Here is a 19,123-nt window from a genome sequence, read left to right as displayed (position 1 = left end):
AACTGTCTGACCCAGAGACCTATTCTAATTATAATCTATGTGTGTAAGCGTTTGCAGTTACCCCTCTGCACTCTAAGTCATTTCCTACAATATATCAGTCCGCACAGTAATGCCGAACAAAGCTTATGACCTTCAGAAGACTGAGTGCCAACTCATTATAAGCACATTCACAGTAAATGTATGAAAATGATTATAACCACTTATTTTCGTAAGAGACATCAAGCATTTTCAATCCCAACAGCTTCCCCTTCAGCAAAATCACACTTGCTGTACATCTCTTTCTCTCACAGTGTACTCGGAGACCAGTTTATCATCAAAATCTATATTTTCTGCATTATTCACTTGGTTATTATGCACCAGAGTAACTATGTGTACAGTGATGTATTTTTATATGACCTCTCTTAAACGAGGCTAATTTCTGCTGTTCAATTCCAAAGGAATTTAAACTTTTTCTAAATTATGCCAAATTGCAAAACTCTTAGGTCTGTCTCTAAAAAAAAAACCCTCTGCTCTGCTTCACTTAAGCGGCATCAGGTAGTTTCCATATATTGATTCATGGCTTTCTTTAGTTCTGTGTCCTGTTACAGTGGGATGCAAAAGTTTGGGCAACCTTGTTAATAGTCATTATTTTCCTGTATAAATCGTTGGTTGTTACAATAAAAACTGTCAGTTAAATATATCATATAGGAGACACACACAGTGATATTTGAGAAGTGAAATAAAGTTTATTGGATTTACAGAAAGTGTGCAATAATTGTTTAAACAAAATCAGGCAGGTGCATAAATTTGGGCACTGTTGTCATCTTATTGATTCCAAAACCTTTAGAACTAATTATTGGAACCCAAATTGGCCTGGTAAGCTCAGTGACCCTTGACCTACATGTGAATCCAATTCTAAGAGTATTTAAGGGGGTCAATTGTAAGTTTCCCTCCTCTTTTAATTTTCTCTGAAGAGTAGGAACATAGGGGTCTCAAAACAACAGGGTAGACTTTGTGGTCGGCCGAGCAGATCCAGATGGGTGAGCAACTTAGCATCAGAGCGCTCCTGGGAAGATGGCATATTCCACTGTTTGGATACATCCTTGACCTGGTCTACAAGAGGGACTGTGCCCTACTGGACCAGAAACCGTAGCTCTCAAAAGGTTTCCACCTGGCTGTGTCTGAACCAAGTTAACAAGCCAGCATCTAGAGTTGGACAACCATGATCCAGCTCTCCAAGACCACAGAATAAAAGCTACACCCTAAGACCCCAACGACCAAAACCACAAGCAGATGTGCTGGATTTGCTCTGTTTTTATTTTATTTTTGTAAAAACAAAACTGATTTTGCACAGTAGCATTCAATCAGAAGTGGCCTGAATGTGAGTATTTTGTGCTGTAGCACATTTTTAACATTTGCAGATTAAAAAAAAACTATGTATTTTGTTGTTTGATATAATACTTTCCTTTGATGGAATTTTCACCTGTATTATCTAATGTACTTGTATTTGCATGACATTTCATATTTTTACCATAAAGGGACATCTCGACCGTTTGGTAGAGATCAATATTTTAAAAACTACAGGGTCTATTGAAAAAAAATATATAGATTGTGGTTATTACTCACCCAAATCAATAAGAAATGAATAAGAGTCAATAAGAAATTGAAAAACTGACCAGTATTCAGGTTTTTTAATTATTGTTTTGTGTATCCATTGAAGTGTAGATACTAACATATCCTGTGCCATGGCAGTCCTTTAAACATGGAAACTGATCAACTATTGATGATGCCAAAATTGCCCTTATTCCTGAAGTTGGGCTGCAAGCAAAAACAGTTGCATTTCATAAAATTGGATAAACAAAAACTTTACTTTTCTGTAGATTTCTTGTAAAATAAACAAATACAAAGAACAGAATTTAAAAAAAAAAGAAACAAAACATTTTTAATTGATCCTCTTTGTTTTCACACACACACTTTAGGAGCTGCCACTGGAATCATTTTATTTGGGCCAGGACAGCACAGTGTCGCTGACATTCTGACCAAGAAGCCCAAATGCAGCCACAGTGAAATTGACAAACAAACAAACAAACAAACAAACAAACACACACCAACAACAACAACAACAACAAAATAAAAACATGATTGATTTCATTATGTGCAAGAAATACTCACTTTTCTCCATAGCGCTGCATTAAGTTAATTTGGACCCTCCATCCTTCATGTATGGATATGTGCTGGTGTTCTTCAAGACTGGCAACCTAAGATATCCCCCCAGGTGTACCTCACGGATGTTCTAAAGTTAAATAATCAAAGTTAAAACACTTTTAATGGTCATTTTATAATAATTGAATCTACTTGTGATGGCTGCAGTTACAGCCACGCAGTGTCAATATCTACCAAACATCAGTATTACAATAGAGGCTTAACCATAACACTTCACTTACATTTTTCTTTCTTTAAATATAGGATTTAATTTACAGGAAAATAAAGAATTGGTTTTGCTGTAGAATTAATTTACTTATATAATCAAATTATACTGTATTCTAAAATAAGTGCACACATTTTAGTTTACACTGTTATGTATGTATGATTTAACCTTTCTTTGTTTTCCGAGTTACCTCAGTGGCAGCTGCTCCCAGTCCCTTGGTTGATGAGCTAAAAGTTGGAGCAAGTCTATGTGGGGACCTGCAAATTGGGTCATACCACATTTCTGGATCATCGGGGGAAATGGAATTTGTGATGTTAGTTTTAGTTGGGTTTTGTGTGTTCTACGCCTTTCTGTGTTTTTGTTGGCTGATCAGCCACTGTTTAAGTTTCCCCTTTGTCTCCTCTAGGTAGGTTAGTTTGTTTGAGTTAGTAGTATTGTTTTTTACCAGCTTTTGAGTAGAGTTCTGTTACTTTGACCTCTTTTATGGGCCCAAGATTTTGAATTTTCTGTATAATTTAACCAAGTTTGTTGTAGGGTCAAATAAAAAAAATGTTTTTTTGCACTTTAACCTGTGCCTGACGTTCCTTCACTGCTCGGTCCATCACGATACTAAAAAGTTAGCAAGGATAGCATTTCTCATTTTTAATTTTCATTAAAGTGAATGTAGATAGATATAAGTAAAAAAAAAATATATATATATATATAAGCAAGTGTGATTGCACAGCTTGTGTACCCTGAACCGATCATTCGGGCAATTAAGTCGGTGACTTTCGTCTGCTTTCGCACAGTGTCATAGAGTAGCTAGCACTGCCTCCATCTAAGTGAAGAGTAGATTAGCTGTATACTGAGAGGGTCTGAATGCAGCCAACATTCTCAGCCCCGCGAGGTTAACCCTTTCACAGCTGTAGTGGGATTTCTCTTTAATGTATTGTCTTAATGAAGATGCTTTGATGTCACTTGGTTTTAGGCTATGTCCACACTAGCCCGGATAGATTTGAAAACGGCGTTTTCATCTGAAAACGCTCTGCATCCACACCAGCATTTTCAGAGTTGTGTGTCCACATTGAAATGGCTCAAAACTCTTAAGTTCCAGTACTGCGCATGTGTGAAACGCAAGAAGATTCGGCCTGCCTCATTTCTGTCTGCCGCTTATTTACTTTCTGGCTCGTTGAAACATCGCGGCAAAATGTTGAGGAAAAGCACCGAGTTTTTTAAATGGACTAACAATGAGGTGGAGTTGTTGCTGCGAGTAACAGAAAAGTACAAAGTTGCAAAAGCGAGTGAGAATTAAAGAATTTGTAGAAACGCTATCTGGAGCACGTACAAACTGATATTAATCTTTAATAGGGCTGTCAAAATTGAGAGCAATCAAAACAACTGCTGCATAATGCACTCCGCTATCTTTGTTTAATTGGTCACATGACTGCATCACATGACTAAAATGCGTCATCGTTTTAGAAAGTGTGCTTTTTCGAGTGTCCACACTGCGACGGGACAGCTCCATTTTGAAAAATATCCGTTTTCGAGAGCGTTTTCAAAACGCTGGGTTTTCCTTGGGGAAAACGCCGTCTCAGTGTGGACGGGAGGCCAAAATGGAGAGAAAACGATGCGTTTTCAAACGAAAATGCATTAGTGTGGACGTAGCCTTAGTGTGTCCTGTTCACACCTTATTCATGCCGGTAAACAGATGGCGGGAGCCTGGTGAGTCCCAGGAAATGGAAGTTCATATGGGAAAGTTTGACCCCAGAGTGGGGGAGATTCTCACAGGTGATAGAGGTTTTCTGTTTAGAGCCAAGGTGTGAACTACAACTGTAAAAAGCCTTTTGTTCCGTGACTGTTTTAAAAGGGACCTGAACTGTTCATTGTCAGAGACGACTCTCAGTGCCCCCTGACTGACGTCTCTCCTCATGCATGGGAAATAAAGGCGTAAGTTTCACAGAAATGGCTTATGTATAAAGAAGGTTAATAGTTGGTTTGGGCGTGATAATATAGGCTGTGAGCCCACGTTTAATAATCACGCTAAGAAGTTCAGTGAGCTATCTGCAAAAGCCTGGTTAGTCTACCAGCTGTACAAGGTATTTGCTATAATTGTAGTGTAATATTGTGAAAATTTGTAATGTATGGTGTTCTAATATTTTATGTTTTAATTTAGAATGCACAAGACTGTAAAGTTATTCTAACAAATTTCCCACGTGTGGGACTAATAAAGGTTATCTTATCTTATCTTATCTTCTAGGACCTCCAAAGTGGCAGGCGGCCAAAAGGTAATTTTTTATTTTTATTTTCTGTTAAAGCACAAGTGTTACTTTTAATAGACTGAAGCAAGCCTTTGTGTTTTATGTTTGTAGTTTTCACGGTGTTCAATAAATGCAGCAAAGCGCCCATCTTGAAGAAGCCGTGCCTGTGTTGTCATTTCGGAGTTACAAAAAGTGTTGGGTTTTAACTGCTCATCATGTCTGCAGGCTTTGTTAACGAATTTCCACAACACAACTTAGCCTTGTGTGTTGACTAAGAACCAAAAGGCTTAATACAAATGATATTTAGAAGGCAGTAAATTAGTGTTTTTTTATTTTACTTTGATTACACGTAAATTTTGGAGTGGCGGACCTTAAAGCTACTGAGGTCTCAGAGTGAGGATTGAAGATGGTGGCTAAATATTGGTGGTGGCAGTATAAATACTCAGGTATGTTGCTGTTGCCATCCCAAGTCCAGGTATGCTCGTGCCTTTTGCGTGGTCTAGTGAACGAGAGAAAGAAGGGGATCAAAGTATTAGCGCAATCTATCTTTAAAAAGTCGAAATGGGACAAATTATCATTTCCTTTAAATTTTAAAATAAAAATATGTTGTTATCAACATAGAGGTCATTTAGGTTAAATTAAATAATTGAATTTAATTAAATAGTTAGACTGTGTTCCTTTTTCTTTAACCTTTCCCCCACAAATGCAACACCCAATCTCATAATTTCTTTGTTCTGTATACAGTGATCTCTAAATAATTTGTCAAACAGAGCAACCTCAGCCTCATTTCAAATAATAACTTTAAAGGATGATATCAAGCATTTTTAAGTTGAAATAGCTTTCTTCATCACAAGCTAGCTGGTGTAATCTGTTAAAAGACCTTTGACGAGTAGGTAAAGTTCTAGAATAAACTAATAAATTGCATTATCAACCCTATGATTTTCAAACTGTTAGAATTCACTTTTTACTTAACATGTTTTATTTCATAGTAGTGGAGAAGTCCAGTGATATCTGATCAGGTCACAGTCTAGTTGAAAAAGGCAGTTTGTGAAGAATGATCTGGCTTCTTCTGAGGCTGATGTTCAACTCTAACAATTGGGTAAACTTTTTACCCAATATTTTATCAAAGCTTCCCAACCTATGACCTAACAGAATGAGTCAAGCTGTGGAATGAATTGAAGAACCCGTCACATTACTAACCCAACTCCTGAGTCATGACTTTTGAACCAATATTTGGTCACAATAACCCAACTTACAAACCTACGGCTTTTACCCCAAAGTTGAGTTATGAAAATAACCCAGCATTTTTTTAGGTTTTAGTAACCAGGGCAGCACAAGCTGAGATTACTCTTGTGCCAAAGATGAAATCAGATTTTGAACTTTTCTTCCTGGATGCCATCATGAAATTCATCCATATCAGGAGATGTTCCAGATCAAAACTCTTTTTTACATGCAGATGCAACAAAAGTGCTGCAGTGACAATGTCACGGCCCGGAGGATCAGCAGGCCGCTGATTAGTAGTTTTGTCTCCCTCTCTCTCCCTCCCTCTCTCTCTCTCTCGCCTTCTCTCTCTCTCTCTCTCTCCAGGGCCGAACTCACTGCAGGTTCACGCCCTCGGCTCACGCCCCTCTGAAGAGGAAACACCTGGGCCTCATTAGTGCAGCCGGCATTTAAGCCAGGGGAGTGACTTCTAGTCATCGCTGGATCGTTATGTGTGACTTGTATCCCCTGGACCCGACCTTGTGTTCCCAGAGTGGATTCCTATTTTTGTGAGTGTTTGGAGAGAGACTGATCGCGAGTGGAGACTGTCTGAAGAGGAGCAAGTGTCTTTTCCCCTACCTGGATTCCCCCGGAGCCTTTTTCACTGTCACTGCTTTAGATATAGCACCACCCCTGTACTATTTGTATATACACCTGGTGGAACTGTAATAAATACCAACTGTGTGCCTCTAACCTTCTGAGTCCTGTGTGTGAGTCTTCAAGAGAACCGTGACAGACAAAGATGGAGATAAAGATACAGGATTAATTCATCATGTAAAAGAAATACATATTTAAGATACACAGAGCAAAACATCTGCATTAAGCATTAGGGAGTACTTTAAATTGATGGAGTCAAGTGACAGTTTGGATTTATTTGTGGAAGAGAGGAAATGAAAGGGCTGTTGAAAATCTTTGAGCACTTAAGCCTGACATGGTGAAGCTCTAAACGGGGCAACCCTAATGTGTCTGAATAAATGGTGAATCATTTAGCATAAATACCACGAGTGATGATCATTTTAATAATGAATAGATGGCTTTTTTTACTCAATGTGTATTTTTAATTCTGTCTCTGTGCTTTTTGTTCTTAAGGCCTTTAGTGAGCTGTCCATGGTGCTGAACAAGCATAAATCACTATTTAACTACTTGGAATTTTCCTTTGGATTTTATCCTTGCTCATCCAGTCACTTTTAATTCCAAAACACAATAAAGTGTTACTTTTGTTAGTTTGAGGAAAGGGTAGGACTGAACTATTAAAATGAACTCCCCGATCCTCCACTGCCTGAACAGCATCTTTCCTCCCTCTGTTTTCTATCTTTGTCTCTCTGTGAGTGTGGCATTTGTGGTGTGTGTGATGTGTGTCGGTGGGGTTTGGCAGTTCTGCTGGTTCCTGCTCCTCCTCGGCTGGAGCACCTGCAGTAACTGATAATCAGTCCAGCACATCAGTTTGGAAGAATTTGACTCCATTTTTGACACAGAGCAGCTTTAATTCTGACATGTTGGATTTTCTCACATGAACTTCCAGCTCTTTCACACCATTTCTGTTGGACTCTGTTGGACTCGGTTGTTCCAAAGCTCTATTTTTAACAGCAGGCATGGACGCTGTGTGTTCCTACGAGGCTGCTGGAGCTGATTGAGGCCACTCAGTACAACACTGATGATTCCAGCAGACATGCCACAGCACATTTCAGAAGCATCCCTGAAGCATCTCTTTGCTCTGCACCACTAAAAATAACTCTGGATCTATTTTTTACAGAAGCTCCATCAAGCTGCAGACAACAGAGGAAAATGTGCAGCACAGAAGAAACAGCAAAGGAAATCCTGTCAGTGTTGAAAATAGAAGAGCCTGTGCAGACCAACATGTTTCTCTTCTAAAATACACCAGGTGTGGTTTGAAGGACGCAACAAAACCACATCAGAAAGACATCAGAGACTCATCACATCACTCGCTGGATTCACTGGATTCTTTTTCTTTCACCATTATTTGGAACAAAGAAAACAAACGTGACTGGTTTGTGTCATTGTGGTGCTGCATGGCCCACTTTCTCCTGAGATTCAGTTCACAGACAGATGTTCTGATAGTTTTCTTTACAATTTGCTGCTAGAATTCAAAACTCATTGTGTGATTAATGATGGTGAGCCAGATGGGCCAAACCATGATCCTATCAGCAGCATGTTTCATTGTAGTGGTGCATCATTGATGGGATAAATGGACTGGTGCTTATATAGTGATTTACTGTTTTCATGTGGACTAAAGTAGTGGACTGACCAACAGACTGACATTAACATCAGAGCCGTGCTGCTAGTGTGGCTAAAAGAAAAGAGAAGAAGAGACAGTCATGTTGATATGAACATTAGAGAAACACATCATGGAGCTGAAATATGATCCTGCTTCCTCATTTGGACTCATTCACCTCAGCTGACACGTTCAACAGCAGACAGGTTTTTGTAGCAGTCTGTCTCACTGTGAGAGTGGGATGGTACCGCATCTTTGGCTCTGGAACTAAACTGTCTGTAACAGGTAAGAACAAACATTTATTTTCCTTCAGTTGTTTTATTGTAGAAGCTGAAAATGTGTTTAAAGTCAGTTTGTGCTGCTTCAGGCTTTACATGTTAGTTTTTCATCATTAGTAGAGAATTCATCTGCAGCCATTGTTACATAAGAAAAGCTCAATAATCTCTGAAAACATGTTGAAATCTCACCGAACAACTAAAGTTATTCTTTATTTCTGCAAATATTAGTGATGTTACAAATATTTAGGATTTGATCCTCTCAGTGATTCTGCTGGTTTTTAACACAAGATCATATTTGACATTAGAAGTAATCTCGAAGCAGTAAATTTGTAAATATAAATAATGCTGAAGTGAAAATGTAGACATGGTTTTTGATAATTGTCGAAGAGACATTTTCCTGGTTCAATCAGTCTTTAAAAAATATATATATATATATATATATATATATATATATATATATATATATATATATATATATATATATATATATATATATATATATATATGAATATGTTAATTGTCATAAAAACTGAGACATTTAAAATTTGTGTAAAATGTGATTAAAAAATGCAGGATAAAATATGAGATTGTTACAGTCTTTCAGTATTTCTTGCTTGTTTGATTTGTCTTAATTGCAAAATTCAAAGATTTTGGCAGAAAACACAACTTTGTAAAATAATTTCACATTCTTTAGATATTATATCATAAACACGGATTAATGAATTTGTTTTACTCTACTATAAATTTCATATTAATTGCATTTAAATGTGTGCAGTGATACTTTCACATATTTTTAAAAAGTATAGCAAAAACAAATAACTAATGTTCTGCTCTTGTCATCATTGTAATAAAATAGTTCAGAATCATTCACATTGTAAAACAAGTATGTTATTTATTATAATATGTTTTATATATCATTTCAGTTGTATTAAGAAAAAATTATATTTATTGCCCAATAATATATAATATATATGAAATCACACCGAGAAAAAGTTGAAGAAATGTCAGTTTGGTTCAGCCGTGTCTCGCTCTTGTGTGCAGTTTCCTTATTTCCCTATATGTATTTATAGTGTGTTTTCTTGAGTTCGTCACTGGTCCGTCTGTGTTACCTCGATGTGTTATTCTGTGTTTCACCCTAGCATTATCCCGCACATCATCCTGCGAGTCATGCTGTCAGGTTTTTGTAGTTAGTTCCTGTCCTTGTGTTACTCTGCATTTTCACCCAGTGTCAATAAAGCGCACTCTTCTCATCTGAGTCAGCGCCTACATCTTTGGGTTCTTCTCTCACTCCACACGGCTCGCCTTAGCTGTAACTCATTTATCAAAGTAGTTTTCTTCCAATTTTTGAACTTAAAGAATTAAAGAAAAAACAACATATGGTCTTTAAAATAAATTGTATTATACATGACAAGAATGTGAATTTTCTTGGATGAATTAAATTATGTGGAATTACTTTTTATTTCCTTTTTAGTGCGAAATATTATGAATTAACATTATTGCATTTTTATACAGAAGAGGATCTCTGTTAGAAATCCTGTAAGGGCTAATATGGAAAATACATTTTCACTTGTATAAAGACAAATATATATATTTTAAAATTGGACTGAACTAAATTTCTATAAAACAATAAAAAGCAAACACATGACAAATTAAACTGAAATGAATTTAATTTTAATATTAAAATCATGCTGAGTGTTCCTCATGTGAGCCATGATGACATGAGGTGATGACTGTGTTTGATATGAAGCTGAATCCAGTGTATGTAGTGAACTTTGTGCTGATGAGTAGTTTAGTGATCAGAGTCCATGTAGTTTCCAGGATCAGACTGAATGCAGTGCAGTGCTGGAAGCTGCTGCTGACTGTGTGAATGTGTGTCTGTGCTGCTTGTTGCTGCTGTCAAACTTCAGATGAGCAGGTAGTGAAGCCCGTGGTGAGCGTGTACCCAGCAGCATCCAGAGCCCACCTGGAGGGGAACAGCTCCCTGCTGTGTGTGGCCTCAGCCATGTTTCCTCCTCTGGTCCAGTTCTCCTGGAAAAGACAGAAGAAGAACGGCGGAGAAGCGGAGGAGCTGCCCCCTGCTGAGGGAGAGCAGCTGGAGCTCAGAGAGGCGGGACGCACCATTGCCATCAGGATGCTTGATGGGAGCCATTCTGACACATATAAATACAGCTGCTGGGTGAAGCACGAGGGGGGCACAGTGGAGGCCCGAACACAACAAGGTAATGAAGGCTTGGTGACTGTGTTCAGCAGTGATTCAGCTTCATGTGGAGATGCTGTCAAAGAGAGCAGAGCAGCAGAGGACTGACATTTCTCACTGCAGCTCCAAACATTTGACTCCTTTTCTGTTTCAGAGCTTCCAGCTCCAGCAGCCTCCTGTCCTCCAGAGAGAGAGCCAGCAGACCTGCCAGCTCTGCAGCCAGCTGACTGTAAGATCACCTGCTGCCTCTCTGCATGGACAGCTCCAATGTCCAATGAGGCAGCTGGAACAAGTTTAGGCTCTTAAAGTTGCACTAATTGATCAAATCTTCATCCAACAAGCTCTGATAAAGCCACTGTACACTAGCTGCTCAGCACCAAACAGCAGACAGACCATAATATGTCAGAGATCAGTTTGTTAGCTGCTTGTGGAGTTCTTCTGCCCCCAAGTGGACACAAACACTACATCAATTCATCCACTTGAAGAAGAAGCTGTGACTGTTTCTATTTGGACTTTTTCTCCTTGATCTGAGAGGAATAACCCGACTGTCTGTCTGTCTCTTTGTGTCTGTCTGTCCTTCAGTGTCCTTCCAGTCTCAGTGCAGGGTGAAGCTGCTCTGCCTGCTGTACACAGTGCTGATAGTGAAGAGTCTGGTGTACTGCTGTGGACTCTCTCTGCTGATGATGCTCACAAACAAGGGAGCGTCCACCAACTGCACACATGCTGACTGACTGTTTCCTGCTCGCCTTTTCTCACCATCACATCTCATCAATTCATCTCATTCATCACTTTGATCACAAATGTTAGTTATGATGTGTTGAGCTTATTTTGCCTTTTTCTTCAACAGTTAGAAGATCGTCTGAAATAAATACATCTTTACATGTATTGTTGCTCTGAGTTAGAATTCTTTTTGTGCTTATTGTGACTTTTATTGTAGTAACAAAAACCATCAGGAATATTTTTATCACAAGTTTTTGTTTGATTTTCAAATGTCAAACAGTGTAGTTGTGTTTGTGTGAACAATAAAGATTTGAAGATGAAGAGTTTGATTCTACTTTCATTGTGTGATCAACAACAAGCCGTGTGAGTGAAGCACAAACTGACTGTATCCAAACTTGCTCTCCTGCAGCAGACGGGCTGTGTGGGTTTCTGCTCTGCAGCCTCCACACCGTTAGCTGTGGCTTTCACTTTAATAACACAATGACAGTTACAAGCAGGAACTCTGCTTCAAGAATGATTCCAGGAAGGATCTGTGTTCTTCACCTGTGAGAGAAACAGCTCAAATCCTCAACTCACAGCTGACAAATGAACTTTAATGGAATCAAAGGAGAGACCATGAAGCCCCTGCAGTCTGCTCAGCTCCCATTTTATTACCTGAGCTGAGTTTTTCATTCTGGATATCACACACGTAAGAACAGATCAAGTCTGAACAGCAAATGTTGGAGAATCATTTTGAAGTCTTGCTAAATGTCCTTATTATTACAAAAACTACTGAATGATTCAGAAAATCCTTTCCAACAAGCAGAAATATGCAAACAAAGTAGAAACAAGGCAACATGAGTCATTCAGATGCAGATAACATATTCTCCTTATTGTGAAGAACACAGTCATGAAATCTTTCTGTGTGTCATTCATTGAGTTGAAGTGCCTAATAGAAGAGGAAGAGCAGCAATAATCAATGATAGCTGAGACATTGAGAACATGGCTGTATGCCTGCTATCATAACAGCAAACAAAGCACACAAACAGCAAACACACAATAATGTGCTCGCAGCTTGTTGTGTGTTGTGTCATTTTTGACATTTCATGAAGTCACAAAAATGTGTGCGACTCATTAAAGGAGTGTGTACGTGTCAGTCAGTGCTCTGTATTCATGTGTTCACCTCATTAAAGTCACTCAGACACTTTTCTCCTCCAAACTTACAGCACAGCTTCATATTTCACTGACTGATTCTTTCATTACATCCATTAAGGGTCACACAGTGAAATTAGTGCAAACTTACAAATGTGTTGCAACAATTTTGGCCTCCAAACTGAACTTTGAGACAAACAGTGAAGCTGTGAGCAAAAAGAGGCTCCAGTGTGTGTCATGGTGGAGGAAACTGTTGTATTCCCACATTCAAAACATGCTGATCTTATTGGATTTGTCCCTCAAAGTCTTTTTCCTCCTTTTTCTCTTCATCCAAATGTTCTAGCAGGCTGACTGTGAGTCCCTGTTGAACCTGTACAGCAGAAAGTAACAGCAGTCAGCGGCCTCCACTTGACTTCATGACTTCAACGCCTCGCACAGTCACTTTCACTTTCTTCCTTCTGTCTTTTAGTCCTAAAATGTAGAACAACACCAGATCCAAATATTTGTGTCCTTCACTCACATCTTCAAATGATCCCTTCCATATCAGAGATGATACAAAGGCAACATTTGTCTTATTTCTCTTTCAGGAATCAAAAAGTACTTTTGTACTGTTGTGTAAATGTGTGTGTAAAGGTGGATGACTGCCTGCTGCAGATGAAATCTAACCATGGCTACAAATAAATGAAGCTGACGTGAAACACAGCCCTGTTTTTATTACTGTTTATAGATATTAGAATTGATGATCATCATTTTAATGATTCTTAAAAAGGCTTTAATGAATCCTTCAGTCTGAAACCAACTTGGAACAAAACACATTAGAAGATGTGGGAAAGAACCACAGTGTGCACATATTTAAACACACAACAGAACCACAGTGTGCACATATTTAAACACACAACAGAACCACAGTGTGCACATATTTAAACACACAACAGAACCACAGTGTGCACATATTTAAACACACAACACAACCACAGTGTGCACATATTTAAACACACAACAGAACCACAGTGTGCACATATTTAAACACACAACAGAACCACAGTGTGCACATATTTAAACACACAACAGAACCACATGTGTTTGTTTCAAATAAGATTTTTACTCTAAATGTTGTTATATATGATTTTGTTTTTTTTAACTACTTTGAGTGCAATTTATGAACTTTTAAAATATTTAACCATATTATCTTTTTTTAGATTTTTCTATTTATTTATATTTTAGTTATATTTAGTGTTTTCATCACAGCTGTTAAACCACAGATAACAGTGTGTGTTAGTAAATTCACAGCAACATGAATGTTTCTGAGTGTTTGTGCATCATGTGACCCAGATTTTTGGATCTGCTGTCAGATTGAAATGAAGACGATGAAACCACAGCAGCTTCAGCTGAGCTGTCAATCAGCAGCAGCAGTCTTATCTGTGGGCCGCAGGGGCTGATGGGAGCTTTGAGGACCTGTTAGAAACCACGTGGCCCTCGTCTGATCTCACAGCTCGTCCTTGTTTGGCCTCAGCTGCATCAGAGCGCCACTTCTCCCCAGGTTCACCAGAGGAAACACCACTGCACAAAATGCTTTTCCTCCCAGCTGCTGCTCTGTGCTGTCTGTGTTCAGGTGAGTGTTTCCAGCCAATCAGGAGCCAACAAAGTCAACCTGTAACAAACACTGTCACACTAACCTTCATCTATCTGTCTGTGTCTCTACAGCACTGGTTACCATGGCAGCAGAACAGCTGATTCAGGAGGATTTAACATTGACCAGGAGAGTTGGACAAAGTGTCTCCTTCAGCTGTGGAGGGACTGAACCGTGTTATGCCAATGAAGTATGGTGGTATCAAAAGAAAGAAAGAGGAACATTCAGAGTGATTGGGTATATGCCTAAGGGAGGTAGCTGCACGCTTAACAAAGGTTACGGTCATCCTCAGAAAGATGATTTCTCATCCATGAATACACAGAACAGCTGTGAGTTGAAGATAAATAAAGTTAAACGCGATCATTCAGCCACCTACTACTGTAACTGTTGGAAGTATGATCTCCACAGTGAGAAATGATCCCTGCAGCCTGAACAAAAACCAACAGATGAACAGATGTCAAACAGTGTCTGTGACAGGAAGAGAGCAGTAAACCACAGCCAGCTTCACATGTTTCACCTCCATCTCAGAGTCACAAACATACTGAGCTCAGGGACCATTTTTATTTACTGCTGTCAGAAATTCAATTCGATTTATTTCTGTTTAAACAGATTTTTCATCCTGTTTTAAGACAGAAACAAGAGGAACAGATGACATCAAACTTCCAAATGTAAACAAATGTATCCTCAGTCCCACAAAAACATTTATTCAAAGTGAAAGAAAAACAGATTGTGTCAAACTGAGTCAAAGTCCATCCCTCATTCACAGTGTTAATGTTCTCTTCATGAAAACTCTTCCAGCAGCACTTGTTGTTTAACACCTTTCAGTACATTTAACCAGACACTTGGACTGATGTCAGGTCAGGATCTTGTCCTTCTAGCAGCGGCTCATTAGGACGCTGATGTTGTTGGACACATTTCCATCAGTTTCCTGTGGATGTTTATAGAGGATGAATCAGTCACGGTGCCTCATCTTTCTGTCACCTTCTTTTCTCTCTGATAGAAAAAAACTGATTTTGTATCTGAATATGTCAAATCTGGAATAAAAGGACAAGATTTCTGCTCTCTGTTTGTGCTTCTGACCAATTACATGCAGCTTTGGTTTCATGCAGGAAAACAGTCTGTGAGGAGAACAAAAGAGTCCATCTGCTGAAAATGCATCACATCATCAAATATAATCCAGACATGACTTTTTATTCAGTTGTTTTTAAATTCTCTGTTTTCATAAACAATGAGCAATAACAAGAATTTGAAGTCTTTGTCCAGATATCTGCTGGACAAACCAGAAGCCAAGAAGAATTGCTTGTTGTATCCTGAAGCTAAGTCAGCAGACTAATCAATGGGTTCCCGGGTTGTCCAAACCCAGCAGGTCATGGCCGCCTTGACCTGGTTGTGCCAGTGGTTTGTTTGAAATAGAAGACAATAAATACGATTCTAGTTTATCAAAACCATTTTCAGTGGGCACTGGATTAAAATTCAATGACAAAAAGACCGAGGTGATGGTTTTTGGTAGCCCCACTGAGATCCCCAATGTATATTTAGATACCTTGGCCCAGCACAATAAGGCAACTGTCACAAACCTGGGAGTCAAAGTGGACTCAGATTAAGGCCGTCATAAAGTCAGGCTTCTTTCAGCTCATGCAGCTGGCTAAAATAAAGCAATTCTTTCACTGCAGCTCTTTGAGACAGTTATCAACACCTTTGTTAGCATTAGCTGGATTACTGTAATGCACTTTATATAGGAGCCAGTGCTTCATACATTCCTCATCCACAGAGGCCGCGAAATGCTGCGACTCGTCTTTTAACTGGCTCTCCAAAGTTTGAGCACATTTCCACTTTTTCAGCTTGACTTCACTGGCTGCCCATTCATTTTAGAATTCATTTTAAAATGATTTAATTTGCTTTTAAAGCCTTTCATGTTCTGGTTTAGTTTGGGGATAGAAGCTCCTCTTGACTCCCTCTGTCCTTGCGCAGATGCTGCAGAACCTGCCTGATTGCACAGGTTGGAACAGATTTTTGCAGGGACGGGACAGCTCCTTCAATATATATATATATATATATATATATATATATATATATATATATATATATATATATATATATATATATATATATATGTCAAAAAAAACACCCAGCACGCCCCTGCGGGCGGTTTATCCTTCAAGCTCGGGTCCTCTACCAGAGGCCTGGGAGCTTGAGGGTCCTGCGCAGTATCTTAGCTGTTCCCAGGACTGCGCTCTTCTGGACAGAGATCTCCGATGTTATTCCCGGGATCTGCTGGAGCCACTCGCCTAGCTTGGGAGTCACCGCACGTAGTGCTCCGATTACCACGGGGACCACCGTTACCTTCACCCTCCACATCCTCTCGAGCTCTTCTCTGAGCCCTTGGTATTTCTCCAGCTTCTCGTGTTCCTTCTTCCTGATATTGCTGTCATTCGGAACCGCTACATCGATCACTACGGCCGTCTTCTTCTGTTTGTCTACCACCACTATGTCCGGTTGGTTAGCCACCACCATTTTGTCCGTCTGTATCTGGAAGTCCCACAGGATCTTAGCTCGGTCATTCTCCACCACCCTTGGGGGCATCTCCCATTTTGACCTCGGGACTTCCAGGTTATACTCGGCACAGATGTTCCTGTACACTATGCCGGCCACTTGGTTATGGCGTTCCATGTATGCCTTGCCTGCTAGCATCTTGCACCCTGCTGGTATGTGCTGGATTGTCTCTGGGGCATCTTTACACAGTCTGCACCTGGGGTCTTGCCTGGTGTGATAGACCCCAGCCTCTATGGATCTTGTGCTCAGAGCTTGTTCTTGTGCTGCCATGATTAGTGCCTCTGTGCTGTCTTTCAGTCCAGCTTTGTCCAGCCACTGGTAGGATTTCTGGATATCAGCCACCTCCTCTATCTGCCGGTGGTACATACCGTGCAGGGGCCTGTCCTTCCATGATGGTTCCTCGTCTCCCTCCTCTTTCTTGGGTTTCTGCTGCCTGAGGTATTCACTGAGCACTCGGTCAGTTGGGGCCATCTTCCCAATGTATTCTTGGATGTTCCTTGTCTCATCCTGGACTGTGGTGCTGACACTCACCAGTCCCCGGCCCCCTTCCTTCCGCTTAGCGTACAGCCTCAGGGTGCTGGATTTGGGGTGAAACCCTCCATGCATGGTCAGGAGCTTTCTTGTCTTTATGTCAGTGGCTTCTATCTCCTCCTTTGGCCAGCCTATTACCCCAGCAGGGTACCTGATCACGGGCAGGGCGTACGTGTTGATGGCCCGGATCTTGTTCTTACCATTCAGCTGACTCCTCAGGACTTGCCTGACCCTCTGCATATATATATATATATATATATATATATATATATATATATATATATATATATATATATATATATATATATAGGATCGCAAGTTCGATTCCTGCCTGGGGCGTCTGTATCCAGTAAGGGTCCTAAGGCTAGACCCCCTATGCTAAGCAAGCCTACCGCAGACATGAGCGAGACAGATAAATATGAAGGCATGCCGGCTCGGACGTCGCCCGGATCAACAAGGTCCGCGTCAGGTGTTGAGGAACCAGGGCACCCTGACGAAAAGTGGGCTACTGGAACAAGAAGGCATCGGTGGGCAAGGGACGAAAACAGGGCGTTGTTGGAATGCTACTACGCAAGTAACCCCGGCGGAAGGGGCTACATGAATAGGATGAGGGACCTATGGATTCTTCGATACCCAACATCCACAATGACGGCGAAACAACTAGTAGCTCAGTGTTCCAACATTCGAAAGAAGGGACTGCTCTCACAGCTAGAGATTGACGAGGTACAACACAAATGCTACGGCAAGGAGGAGTCAGGACGCCAGGTCAGGGGGGAGATATCATCACCCCCACCCGAGATTGGGTACATAGCCCCAAGTGCGATAGGAGAAGGATCGTTGAGTGCGAGAGGAACTGACCTGAAAAATAGGATCATGGCCAAGCTTGAAACCTGGATCCCCCGTAGCTGGTTACCAAGATTACGTGAAGTACCCTCAGAAGGTCTGCTAGATGATGTTAATGCAGCACTACGGGCAATACCTACAACCACGATTACCGACACTAACAAGCTGATCTACAATACGGCAGCAGTGATCAGTGAGATGCTTGGCTACAAGTTGAACAGCCACAAGGGGCAGTACCCTCCATGGAGAAGGAGGCTAGAGGGCAAGATCAAAGTAGCACGGAGGGAGGTTAGCCAACTAACGGAGTTGCAGAAAGGTGCGACAAATAAGGTGCCTAAGAAATACAGCAAGCTGTCCATACCTGAGGCCTTGGAAACTGCCAAGCAAAGACTCACAGCCTTGGTCAGCCGCTTGAGGAGGTACACCAGAGAGATAGAAGGCAGGAGAATAAACCAGCTGTTCTCCACAGAACCAGCAAAGGTGTACTCTCAGTGGCAAGGGAACAATAAGAGAACAGCACCACCAAGGCTGGAGACGGAGCAATACTGGAAGAGCATATGGGAGAAGGATGCAACCCATAACGGCAATGCTCAGTGGCTAGAGGATCTGAGGGCAGACCACAGCGACCTCCCTGAACAGGGTCCAGTAACCATCACAGTGGCAGATATCCAAGAAAGGGTCTCCAGTATGAAGAGTTGGACAGCACCAGGGCCCGACATGGTTCACGCCTACTGGCTGAAGAAGCTGACTGCACTCCACGAGCGTCTGGCAGCACAAATGAACCAGCTGCTAGTTAACGAAAGACACCCGGAATGGCTAACTGAAGGCCGGACGGTCCTGATCCCCAAGGACCCCAAGAAGGGACCGGTCCCCTCCAACTACCGACCAATAACCTGCCTCAGTACTACATGGAAGCTCCTGTCAGGCATCATATCGGCTAAGATGAACAGGCACATGGGTCAATACATGAGCGGGACACAGAAAGGAATTGGCAAGAATACCAGAGGTGCAAAACACCAGCTATTGGTAGACAGAACAATCAGCCGAGACTGCAAGACCAGACTGACCAACCTGTGCACTGCCTGGATTGATTACAAGAAGGC

At 40.7% G+C, this 19,123-nt stretch overlaps 1 protein-coding gene across 2 annotated transcripts in view; it reads left to right on the top strand.

Moving 5' to 3' along the window:
* LOC309693974 (immunoglobulin lambda-1 light chain-like) overlaps positions 1–11,623 on the top strand; it is a 255,987-nt gene extending 244,364 nt beyond the window's left edge. Inside the window, exons 1-4 of one of the 2 annotated variants that reach the window (XM_082513665.1) lie at positions 8,136–8,422; positions 10,323–10,634; positions 10,767–10,841; positions 11,195–11,623. In XM_082513665.1, the coding sequence (XP_082369791.1) occupies positions 8,284–8,422; positions 10,323–10,634; positions 10,767–10,841; positions 11,195–11,343 (675 nt within the window). In that variant the 5' untranslated portion in view covers positions 8,136–8,283 and the 3' untranslated portion in view covers positions 11,344–11,623. Of the gene's footprint in view, positions 1–7,657; positions 8,423–10,322; positions 10,635–10,766 lie in introns of those variants that run through there. The other variant, XM_082513666.1, reaches the window with a different exon arrangement.
* Positions 11,624–19,123: the final 7,500 nt, after the last annotated feature.

This window comes from Aulonocara stuartgranti (assembly GCF_965226115.1).
Source record: "Aulonocara stuartgranti genome assembly, chromosome: 18".
In the NCBI taxonomy this organism is placed as follows: domain Eukaryota; kingdom Metazoa; phylum Chordata; class Actinopteri; order Cichliformes; family Cichlidae; genus Aulonocara; species Aulonocara stuartgranti.
This window is presented reverse-complemented; position numbering and strand designations above follow the sequence as displayed.